The sequence below is a fragment of the Chlorocebus sabaeus genome, chromosome 13, assembly GCF_047675955.1.
Source record: "Chlorocebus sabaeus isolate Y175 chromosome 13, mChlSab1.0.hap1, whole genome shotgun sequence".
Taxonomy (NCBI): Eukaryota; Metazoa; Chordata; class Mammalia; order Primates; family Cercopithecidae; genus Chlorocebus; species Chlorocebus sabaeus.
This window is the reverse complement of record NC_132916.1, coordinates 18379626-18392060: the sequence shown is the minus strand read 5'-3', so window position 1 is coordinate 18392060 and position 12435 is coordinate 18379626. Positions and strand designations below refer to the sequence as shown.

At 39.6% G+C, this 12435-nt stretch overlaps 1 protein-coding gene across 16 annotated transcripts in view; it reads right to left on the bottom strand.

Annotated features, from left to right (window-relative positions):
* SYNE1 (spectrin repeat containing nuclear envelope protein 1) overlaps window positions 1–12435 on the bottom strand; it is a 527413-nt gene that overhangs the window by 226306 nt on the left and 288672 nt on the right. For all 16 annotated transcript variants that reach the window (XM_008007617.3, XM_073022337.1, XM_073022331.1 and 13 more), the window contains 7 exons: window positions 10928–11245; window positions 9485–9640; window positions 9159–9329; window positions 7905–8231; window positions 6497–6649; window positions 6072–6239; window positions 2946–3122 (listed from right to left, as the gene is read on the bottom strand). In XM_008007617.3, coding sequence (XP_008005808.3) covers window positions 2946–3122; window positions 6072–6239; window positions 6497–6649; window positions 7905–8231; window positions 9159–9329; window positions 9485–9640; window positions 10928–11245 — 1470 coding nt within the window. The remainder of the gene's footprint in view (window positions 1–2945; window positions 3123–6071; window positions 6240–6496; window positions 6650–7904; window positions 8232–9158; window positions 9330–9484; window positions 9641–10927; window positions 11246–12435) is intronic.

Sequence of the window (12435 nt, the reverse complement as noted above, 5' to 3'; positions counted from 1 at the left end):
GATTATCTCAATAGACGCAGAAAAGGCCTTTGACAAAATTCAACAGCCCTTCATGCTAAAAACTCTCAATAAATTTGGTATTGATGGAACACATTTCAAAATAATAAGAGCTATTTATGACAAATCCACAGCCAATATCATACTGAATAGGCAAAAACTGGAAGCATTCCCTCTGAAAACTGGCACAAGACAGGGATGCCCTCTCTCACCACTCCTATTCAACATAGTGTTGGAAGTTCTGGCTAGGGCAATCAGGCAAGAGAAAGAAATAAAGGGTATTCAGTTAGGAAAAGAAGAAGTCAAATTGTCCCTGTTTGCAGATGACATGATTGTACATTTAGAAAACCCCATTGTCTCAGCCCAAAATCTCCTTAGGCTGATAAGCAACGTCAGCAAAGTCTTAGGACACAAAATCAATGTGCAAAAATCACAAGCATTCTTATACACCAGTAACAGACAGAGAGCCAAATCATGAATGAACTCCCATTCACAATAGCTTCAAAGAGAATAAAACACCTAGGAATCCAACTTACAAGGAATATAAAGGACCTCTTCAAGGAGAACTACAAACCACTGCTCAGTGAAATAAAAGAGGACACAAGCATATGGAAGAACATACCATGCTCATGGATCAGAAGAATCAATATTGTGAAAATGGCCATACTGCCCAAGGTAATTTATAGATTCAGTGCTGTCCCCATTAAGCTACCAATGACTTTCTTCACACAATTGGAAAAAAACTGCTTTAAAGTTCATATGGAACCAAAAAAGAGCCCGCATTGCCAAGACAATCTTAAGCCAAAAAAACAAAGCAGGAGGCATCATGCTACCTGACTGCAAACTATGCTACAAGGCTACAGTAACCAAAACAGCATGGTACTGGTAGCAAAACAGAGATGTAGACCAATGGAACAGAACAGAGCCCTCAGAAATAATACCACACATCTATAGCTATCTGATCTTTGACAAACCTGACAAAAACGAAAAATGGGGAAAGGATTCCCTATTTAATAAATGGTGCTGGGAAAATTGGCTAGCCATAAGTAGAAAGCTGAAACTGGATCCTTTCCTTACTCCTTATACGAAAATTAATTCAAGATGGATTAGAGACTTAAATGTTAGACTTAAAACCATAAAAGCCCTAGAAGAAAACCTAGGTGATACCATTCAGGACATAGGCACGGGCAAGGACTTCATGTCTAAAACACCAGAAGCAACGGCAACAAAAGCCAAAATTGACAAATGGGACCTAATTAAACTAAAGAGCTTCTGCACAGCAAAAGAAACTACCATCACAGTGAACAGGCAAACTACAGAATGGGAGAAAATTTTTGCAATCTACTCATCTGACAAAGGGCTAATATCCAGAACCTACAAAGAACTCAAACAAATTTACAAGAAAAAAAAAACCCCATCAAAAAGTAGGCAAAGGATATGAACAGACACTTCTCAAAAGAAGACATTTATACAGCCAACAGACACACGAAAAAATGCTCATCATCACTGGTCATCAGAGAAATGCAAATCAAAACCACAATGAGATACCATCTCACACCAGTTAGAATGGCAATCATTAAAAAATCAGGAAACAACAGGTGCTGGAGAGGATGTGGAGAAAGAGGAACACTTTTACACTGTTGGTGGGACTGTAAACTAGTTCAACCATTGTGGAAGACAGTGTGGCGATTCCTCAAGGATCTAGAACTAGAAATACTATATGACCCAGCCATCCCGTTATTGGGTATATGCCGAAAGGATTATAAGTCATGCTGCTATAAAGACACATGCACACATATGTTTATTGCAGCACTATTCACAATAGCAAAGACTTGGAATGAAACCAAATGTCCATCAGTGACAGACTGGATTAAGAAAATGTGGCACATATACACCATGGAATACTATGCAGCCATAAAAAAGGATGAGTTTGTGTCCTTTGTAGGGACATGGATGCAGCTGGAAACCATCATTCTCAGCAAACTATCACAAGAACAGAAAACCAAATGCCGCATGTTCTCACTCATAGGTGGGAATTGAACAATGAGATCACCTGGACACAGGAAGGAGAACATCACACACTGGGTCCGATTGTGGGGAAGGGGTAGGGGGAAGGGATAGCATTAGGAGATATACCTAATGTAAATGACGAGTTAATGGCTGCAGCACACCAACATGGCACATGTATACATATGTAACAAACCTGCACGTTGTGCACATGTACCCTAGAACTTAAAGTATAATAAAAAAAAAAAAAGAAAAAAAGAAAAACAAACACATCATCTATTCAAACACATCAACTATTTTTTTCTCTTAAAATTTCCTCAAATTCCTTTTATCAACAAAAAAAAAATCAATTTTTTTTTTTCTGGACAGAGTCTCTCTCTGTCTTCCAGGCTGGAGTGCAGTGGCGCAATCTCAGCTCACTGCAATCTCCGCCTCCTGGGTTCTCCGGGGTTCAAGAGATTCTCCTGCCTCAGCTTCCCAAGTAGCTGGGATTACAGGTGCTTGCTACCATGCCCGGATAATTTTTATATTTTTAGTGGCGATGGAGTTTCACCATGTTGGCCAGGCTGGTCTCGAACTCCTGACCTCAAGTGATCCACCTGCTTCGGCCTCCCAAGGTGCTGGGATTACAGGCTTGAGCCACCATGTCCGGCCCAAATCAACTTTTAACAAACTTTTTCATAACCAATTCGTGGAATAAACAAATTGGATAAAACAATATCTGAAATTCACTGCTTAGTCACATCAATCAAATACGAAATGTGTTTGTTTTGTGTTCACATAGCTACTGTGAAATTTATCCTCATATTTCCTGTCTGGCAACACACCAAAGCTAACTAATCCAAAGAGTTAAGCATTGATTCTATTTGTAAAAAGTCTCTAGACTGCACAGCCTGTCTCCATAATTCCTCGTCATCATGGAACGTTCTGGGGACACTCACCCTCTGAGCTGTGCTGCAGATCGCTGAGTAGCTGTCCTTTGTGCCCTGCAGATGAGCATGTACGTTTTGTTTAAGTTTCGCTTGCAGGTGGTCTGCACATTGGCCAATCAAAGTATCACCTTTCATTTGAAGATTGTTCAAACGGTCTTCAAAACCAGCAATTTCTTCCATCATTGCCTGCAAAAATGAAACCAATACAGAGTTCTCAGAATTCTACTTTTACTTTTAAATAGCTTATCCATCAAACAAAGTTTAAGATAATTTCACTGTTTAATACTGTTTTTGAAAGAATCTTGCAATTTATCTTAGTTATACATTAAATGAAAACAAAAGCACATGTTTTCAGGGATACTCCAATGGGAAGAGTCAATGAGCTTGAGAGATTAGTTACAGAAGGACTGATGAAGTAACCTTTAAGACTAGACTGTGTTTATGGCTGGTCTCAGAGAGATATCTGCTCCATGGTATTATTACCAGACAAAAAGATGTCCCTATATTTTTCAGGTCGATAAGTTATAATTCTGGCATAATTTTTGTCTAAAACAGTCTGATTACTATTTCATCAAATTTATATAATATCTCATTTCTATAAGGTTGGTGCAAATGTAGTTGTGGTTTTTGTCATTACTTTTCTTTCTTTTTTTTTTTTTTTTTTTTGAGACAGAGTGTCACTCTGCTGTCCAGGCTGGAGTGCAGTGGCACAATTTTGGCTTACTGCAACCTCCGCCTCCCAGGTTCAAGCAATTCTTCTGCCTCAGCCTCCCAAGTAGGTGGGATTACAGGTGTCTGCCACCACACCTGGCTAATTTTTCTTTTTTCTTTTTTTTTTGTATTTTTAATAGAGATGGGGTTTTACCATGTTGGCCAGGCTGGTCTTGAACTCCTGACCTCAAGTGATCTGTTGGCCTTGGCCTCCCAAAGTGCTTGGATTACAGGTGTGAGCCACCGTGCCCAGCCTGTTATTACTTTTAATGACAAAACAATTACTTCTGCATAAATGTAATAATATAATTCTAGTTTCTGTAATAATCTAATATCTATTTTTTAATTCATGTGATATCTAACTTATATCTACTACTGTTCATAATAATGAAAACAGCATTTAAACTTATCATTTATTAAGCACCTGCTATAGTCCAGGAATTACATATAAGCCCGACGAATGTGATTATCATTATTTTATAGATGAGGAAACTGAAGCACAGTGAGGTCGTACAGCACAGTCAAGTTATGGCACAGACCCCAGGCTTTGGACATAGCTTGGCCTGATTTCACCTCACACCACCATACCCACTGGCATTCTTTAGTGAGCATTCTTATAGATGACTCAGGGAAGAAAAACTTATTTTTTTTAATCACGTTCTGGCCAGGTGCGGTGGCTCACACCTGTAATCCTAGCACTTTGGGAGGCCGAGGCTGGTGGATCACCTGAGGTCAGGAGTTAGAGACCAGCCTGGCCAACATGGTGTAACCCTGTCTCTACTAAAAATACAAAAATTAGTCGGGCATGGTGGAGGGCACCTGTAATCTCAGCTACTCGGGAGACTGAAGCAGGAGAATCACTTGAACCTAGGAAGCAGAGGTTGCAGTGAGCTGAGATTGCACCACCACACTCCAGCCTGAGCAACAAGAGCAAAACTCCATCTCAAAAAAATAAAATAAAATAAAATAAATAAAATCAAGTTCTAGTGTTTTTTCTTTTTCTTTTTCTTTTTTCAACTGTTATATGATGCTAAGGAAAAGTGACACAATCCAGCATACGGTTGCCTGGGTAACCCATCATTATATCTATAGGAAACTTGGGTGGCCCTTCAGCAGTCCAGGGTCTACTACTTTTTCAAACAGTGCTGGGCTAGCAGTTATTCTATATGCTCAGTTGAAAGGAACCACTTTGTCTCTGAGTTGGAACAGAACCACTCCACCACGAGGTCACTCATGGGGTAGACTACCTTCTGGATTGTCATCTCCTCAGCGCCTACCAGAAGGTATAGTGTAGCTGCTTTTTTATTCATATTTGTTAAATAAAATCCTTTCTTATAGATGGAAATGTTGGCGCCCAGAGAGGCTAACTGGCTTTCCTAAGACACACTATCAGACACCGACCACATCATGAATAAACTTGCTTTCCATTACGATCACAAATAAGTTGCTCCATAAAATTGTGACCATAACATCTATCATCTGGTAAACATAATTACTAAAAATACGTATTATTAAGTTCTTATCTTGATAGATTTAAATAGTGCTTTTAGCCTATCACCTGTATCAAAGATAAGAACTCCTTACATTCGTTTTGTACTTTGTGATTTACAAAATGTCTTCACAAATATTATCTCCTGTGATTAGCACAATTATGGATGGGCTGGTATTGTTATCATCCTAAAGGGGAAAAAGACAGACTCAGATAGGCGAAGTTGTCTCTCCAGGAAGGGGAAGAGTCCAGACTGGAATCCAGATATTCTGATGCCTTTGGCTGCATTTTCTAAAATAGACCATAAAGACTAAATTCTGAGATAAAAATTATCAGCTGGGGAAAATGCAACAACGTGTTCAGAAGTTCAATGAGAGGATTCAACTCTTCTTGATTCACTTGAATATCAAGTTCAACTGTTGTCAATTGTCAGAAGTGCTTGAGACTTAGCCCTTGATATCGTTTGGCTGTCTCCCCATCCAAATCTCATCTTGAATTCCCACGTGTTGTGGAAGGGACCCGGTAGGAGATAACTGAATCATGGGGACAGCTCTTTCCCATGCTGTTCTCATGATAGCAGATAAGTCTCATAAGATCTGATGGTTTTAAAGATGGGAGTTTCCCTGCAAACACACTCTTGTCTGCCGCCATGTGAGATGTGCCTTTACCTTCCAACATGATTGTGAGGCCTCCCCAGACACATGGAACTGTAAGTCCAATAAACCTCTTTCTTTCGTAAATTGCCTAGTCTCAGGTATGTCTTTGTCAGCCACATGAAAACGGACTAATACAGACCTGATTCTCTCAGTACAATCATTGTAAACCAGAGATGCACCTGTGTGTGCATCCCCACACATGCATACACATGCACAGACACACGCATACACACACTGGTGAAGCTGTCCCAAAGGCAGCCCTTTAAAGGTCAGGGGTACCTTGTGGTGGGCCAGTTGCTGGGTGATTGTCTCCAGGCTGCTCGTCTCCAGGAGGTCAGGGGCCACCAGTCTGCCGGACATCTGCAGCAGCCACTTTTCAACCTCTTGGAGCTCACTGTTGTAGTCTTCATGGTCTTTGACTTTCGCCTCCAGACTGAAGACATGCTCCTGCAAAACCAGGTGCCCATCAGAGGTGACTTTCAAGTGAAAAATCTACTCAAAACTGTTTTGTATTACAAAAAACCCAAGAGAAAACTACCAGGAATGGAAAAAATATATAGTCATTATGCCAATTAAATATCTATCTGAATTAAAAAAAAATACTAACCCATACCAGACCTTAAAATTATGTGACAGAGAGAAAGGAGTCAGGACCCACATTTTGGAAAACAAACCCTTTTATGGAGTCTTTCATCTCTCCTTACCTTTCCTATGCTGCACAGGTCCTGGTAATCACTTTGAAGTTGATCTATTTTGTCCTTTAAAGTGACATCCTGCACTAGTTCCAGAAGAGCTTCACCTTTCTCTCTCACTGACTTTACTGATGGTTCATGGGACAGCACCGTTTGTTGAAGTGACTTGAATTACAAAGGAAAAAAAAATGAGCTTGCTCATCTCTGTGGACAAGATGAATACATACATACGCCCATGGCATGCCAAGAGATGATCCACCTCAAAGAAAGATTGGTACATATTTATGAATCAATAAGTGCAAAACATTAAAGAGAGAGTGATTTATTATGGCTAACACAGCTTCTAAATACAAAAGAAAAGTCACACATCAAATGGACCGTCCTATGTGGAGAAAAAAGGATGAGAAATAGTTCTATTTGGCTAAATTTAATATAGCTCATATTTCTGGCTTCTACCTTAGTCCTTTCATCAGAGAAAAAAATTCTCAACATAAAAAGGCCACTATCTTTTGATTTTGAGGTCATGAAGTTAGTTCCAATTTGAGCTACTTAGGGAGTCAGCAAGAACAATTCTAGTTGTGACCTTGCTGAAACAGGCTAAAAGCACTACTTAAATCTATCAAGAACTCAGTGGCCGGGAGGAAGAGGCTGTGATTCTTATGTGGCCTCTTCAAAGACAAGTTGTCAGGCTTGGCAGAGAAGCCAAGGATAGAAATAGACATCAGCTGGAAGAGGCTATCACAAAAGCTTCCAACGGGAAAGCTTTGGGGTAAGCCAGCACACTGTAATTCTTAAAAGGTATCACTCAATCATCCAGATCAAATGTATAACACAAATTATTCCACATATAAGCTTGCATAATTGCTTCAAAAATTGGAGCGGGTGAAGTACCTTTGTCTATGTCATGTATAGGTGTATCCACATCACTATTTATTCTTTCAAAAATCAGTTTCTAAGGTATTTAGCTAGAGTTTGTTAATTAGAACCTATTTTCTTATAAATACGATATGTCATTTTCAATTTACCATAGGTCAGCTTCTAGCCTTGGGTACCAGAAGACGAAGGGAAGCCTCAATATGGGAAAGATATGGGATCCTTGTGCCAGCAATATTTTACCTGGAGGATAATACCTGGCTCACACATCAGAAAAGATCTTCATTGATTGACAGATACATACAATCAATAAATGTATTGACACAATTTTTGAGTATCAGATCTCTGAATGGAAAAATAACTCTGAAGTAGTGGATTTAACCCAGTAAATCTCCACAGGTCATGGCATCGCTGGACAGCTGCAGAACGGACACGTGCGGGATGCATTCCAGCAGCTGTTACGGGTAACACACAGCAAGAATTACCTCCCTCCCATTTAGTTTCGGCGTGAACTCTGCATGCATCTGTCAGTGAGTAAACACATTACCTTGTATTTAGATAACTGAGCTTTTTTCTCATATAATTCCATTTTGGGTTCCTCAGGAACACGCAGGATTTCCTGGTATTCTGCTATCCACTGTGTCAGGGCTTTGCATTTATCTGAGAATTCCTTTGCTAAATGAAGACCTTTTTCCAGCGTCATGTGTTCTTTCCGGACAGTGCTGGTCAGTTCCTTCAACTGTTCCACGTGATCATGAATCTCCTTTCTTAACCTCTCTGCCTCGCCTTCCTCCAAGTATTTAACAGCCCTCTCTCCTTTCTCCCGGGCTGATTTCAGCAAACTGTGACCTTTCTCCATGTCTTTGAGCAAAACCTGAAAAAGAGAGTGAGTAGGAAGCAAATGTAATCTTATTTCTTTTCTTTTTCTTTTTCTTTTTTTTTTTTTTTTGAGATGGAGTTTCACTCTGTCACCGAGGCTGGAGTGCAGTGGCACGATCTTGGCTCATTGCAACCTCCGCCTCCTGGGTTCCAGAGATTCTCCTGCCTCAGCCTCTGAAGTAGCTGGGACTATAGGCGTGTGCCACCATGCCTGGCTAATTTTTGTATTTGTTAGTAGAGACAGGGTTTCACCATGTTGATCAGGCTGGTCTTGAACTCCTGACCTCAAGCAATCAACCCATCTCAGCCTCCCAAAGTGCTGGAATTACAGGTGTGAGCCACTGAGCCTGTAAAGAAAGGTTTCTCATTTCTTTTCCTTTTAAAGAAAGGTTTCTCAAGGCCTGTTCTTCAGTCTACCTATTTCCCTTTAAACTAAATTGTTGATGTTCATAACCAGATTTGACCTGCCAGGAATCAGGAACCCTGGCTTCTTTACTTCGATATAGGTTCTAAAAGTCTTGATTGATATATCATTTCCAATTCAGAGAATCAAAAAAGAACTTGATGTTTCTCTCATCCTTAGCAATCTTTTTCAAAAGACCTGAGTTTAAACTCTGTACAGGCACTGGGCCATTAATTTGAGAGGTCGTTTTCTCTTAATATTGAAGTGTCACACTGGAATTCAGTTAAGACTTTCATGGGTGTCCACCTGTAAGTCATTCTGATAACAACACATCATAAATAAGTGAAAGCCAGCTTCTGGCCTTAAAGAGCCAACTTAGTATTTCAAGTAAAACGATGAGCTCAGGATCACCAGTCATAATGGTTGGGATGATCACTTGTGCTTCCAGTATCTGTACAGGAGAATGGGCAGCTCGGTGAACGGAAAGGTTGGACACAAATCTGAAGTATGTGTGCCTACCTCCAACGTCTTCAATTTCTTCCCCATCATTGTTGTATCTACTTTGTCAATCTTGGTAGCCACATTCTTGAAGTTTTTATGCGTAGAGCCATACCAATCCGAATAGGAACTGAGGGATGACTCTGATTCCTCCAAACTCTGAATCTCTTCTTCCAGGAATTTTATTTGTTCCTATGAAAGAACAGAGAAAATTGAATGGTGAAGTAAAGGCCTGTGCCAGGGCCTTTGTTGATGAGTATGTATCTTCACTGGATATTAGTGAAAGGTAGGCTATTTTGGCTGGTGAAGTTTGCTGGCCTACGCTGAGCACCTGGTGACCCACTCACCAGCACTTGGAGAAGCAGGGCCTGGTATCTGGAAGTCAGCTGGGTGGCCTGGCAACCCATCCTGCTGTTCACGTGGCTCTCGTCCAGCATCTCCTGAGCTCTAGCTCCCACTTCCTCAACTTCATCTCTGTACGCAGTCACTTCTTCGTGCCACTTCTGAAATGACAAAGTATCGAAGGGAAACATTCAATCTTAGCCATTTGAATAAGACCGATATATATCTTCTTTTTTGTTTGTTTGTTTGTTTGTTTGTTTTTGGTTTTTTTTTTTTTGAGACGGAGTCTCGCTGTCTCTCCCAGGCTGGAGTGCAGTGGCGCGATCTCGGCTCACTGCAAACTCCGCCTCCCGGGTTCACGCCATTCTCCCGCCTCAGCCTCCCAAGCAGCTGGGACTACAGGCGCTGCCACCACGCCTGGCTAGTTTGTTTTTTTTTTTTGTATTTTTAGTAGAGACGGGGTTTCACCATGTTAGCCAGGATAGTCTTGATCTCCTGACCTCGTGATCCACTCGCCTCGGTCTCCCAAAGTGCTGGGATTACAGGCTTGAGCCACTGCGCCCGGCCCCAGTATATATCTTCTTAATGGGAAATGGTTTCAGTGTATGTTTAGAAGACGTTTATTTTGAGATATAATTGTGAAAATGCCAAATGTTATCTTCATAAATATATATTAAAACAATGTGATACAAACTGTACACTTGAGTTGGATAGTTTTCTGTATCTATTACACTTCCATTCAAAAATTAAAAATGAAAACAGACCAGGTGCAGTGGCTCATGCCTGTAGTCCCAGCTACTTGGGAGGCTGAGGCAGGAGAATTGCTTGAACCCAGGAGATGGAGGTTACAGTGAGCCAAGATCACTCCACTGCACTCCAGCCTGGGTGACAGAATGAGACTCTGTCTCCAAAAAATAAATAAATAAATAAATAAATAAATAAATAAATAAATAAACCTGAAAACAAAGTGGCATAATTTTTTAGACCTCCTATTGTACTTAGATCAATTTTAAAATGGGTGGATAATGAAAATAAATTCCTAAGGCCCAAGCACTATTTTAGTTGTGTGCACTAAAATTGCATAAAAATTAGAATAAAACTAATTCTCCAGTATTATTTCAATGAACTGTATTGGAGTTATTTCATATCAGAACTATAAACTTAAATTAGTGTAATACAAACATTCATGTATCTTCACAAAACAAGGTAATAGGGTATAGAAGGAAAATATAAAATAATCACATTAAACTACATTGTATCAAAGACTAATTTATGAAATAATTGCTGTAAGAGGAATGCTCCATTGTAATTTATTTTAACTTTCTAGGTAATCGAAAAGATTTTGCAAAGCCTAAGCTTTGGACAAAAGATACTAAATATTTTTATGGAACAAACTATGCAAGGTAACTGTAGCTTTGAGAAAGATCAGGAATCTACATGAGTTATACCTTCATCTGATGTAATTGTATCTCCTTGGTTGCTCGGTTAGACTGACGTATGGTCCTGGGACTCACTTTCTCCTCTGCTGTTTTGAGCCATTCATCTACTTGCTGAAACTTCTGCTCCATTAGCCTCAGTTTGTTCACTACGTTATTGAACTGAGTCCGGGTCTCGGACAGCTTGTGCTGGTAAACCTGCCAGTCCTGTCGGAGAGACTCTAAAGCCCGGTCCTCTGCCTGTGGGATACCTGATGGGATCACATCCTCTCTGGTGTGCAGCACTGAGTTCAACAGGGCCTGCCCCTCTGCACAGTGTACCTGTAGCTCCTGCAGAGAAAAAGGTATGGCTGTTACTCTGAATCATATTTCACACTTGCATGGGTTAGCACGTCTCGCCCAAGCCAACTGTGATCGCTTGAACTTCTCATTAGAAAAAAATGATTTTATTATACCCTATACAAAAATACATCCCTAACAAAATTTTCTTCCAAGTCAGAAAGATTCCTAAAATTTTTCCAATTAAAATCATCAACACACACACATATACACACACCCCAATATTTTTCTCAATCAACAGTTTTTGAAATTTGACTTTTTAGCTTACAGGCAAAAACACTTGTGAGTAAAGAGTTATTGTTTAAAAGAATGACCTAGGCTTATTATGGCTCATAATCTGCTTAAAGTGCCTTAAGCTTCTTGCTTTGACATTGAATAGCTCAGTACTACATTTGTGACTGAGAAAGAAATAATGAACCCTGTTTTTGCTAAGGAGGAATCTTTTGCCAAAGCTGTACTCTAGGCACTGTGGAGGCCAAGAAAAGTTGAATCTGGAGAGTGCAGGGCACACAAACCTGGGAAATTAGTTCATCACACCTGCCCACCAGGTGCTCCCAGGTGCAAACAAATTTCCTCCACCAAAGCCTAAGCCCCAAAGATTTACCCTACAAATTTAGTATAAATCAAGTTTTGAAGAGCATATGCTATTTTTTATAGGATAAAAAGAAACTTATGTCCTTAAAGATGTTGCTAAAACAACATGGCACACTTATATTTCTGGTGATAAACATAAATCTATATGGTCACTTGATCTGATCACCTAAAGTAAAATAAATCATGTCAAATCCCATCAACAATGTTAAAAATATCAATATATGTAGTTAAAACATAGTATTTCCTCAATACCATACTTTAAAAACCACTTAAGATTGCTAAAACATTTTTCTTACAAAAATAACAATTTCATATGGTTTCAACTAATAGAACATTTTTCTTCAAATACGATGTCACTTCAAGCATGGTGTAATGTAAACATATATGCACATGGAAAGAAAAGAACTATAGATATACATGGTAAAATATCAATCAAATTGGCAACAAATACATAAACTTTATTCTAAAATTCTTAGACTTTTTTTAAGATAATTTTTTACAATCATTTTCCTAATTCAAAGTTGGCAAACTTTTTCTATGAAGGGCCTGATAGTAAATAACTTGGACCTTGTGGGCCATAGGTCTCT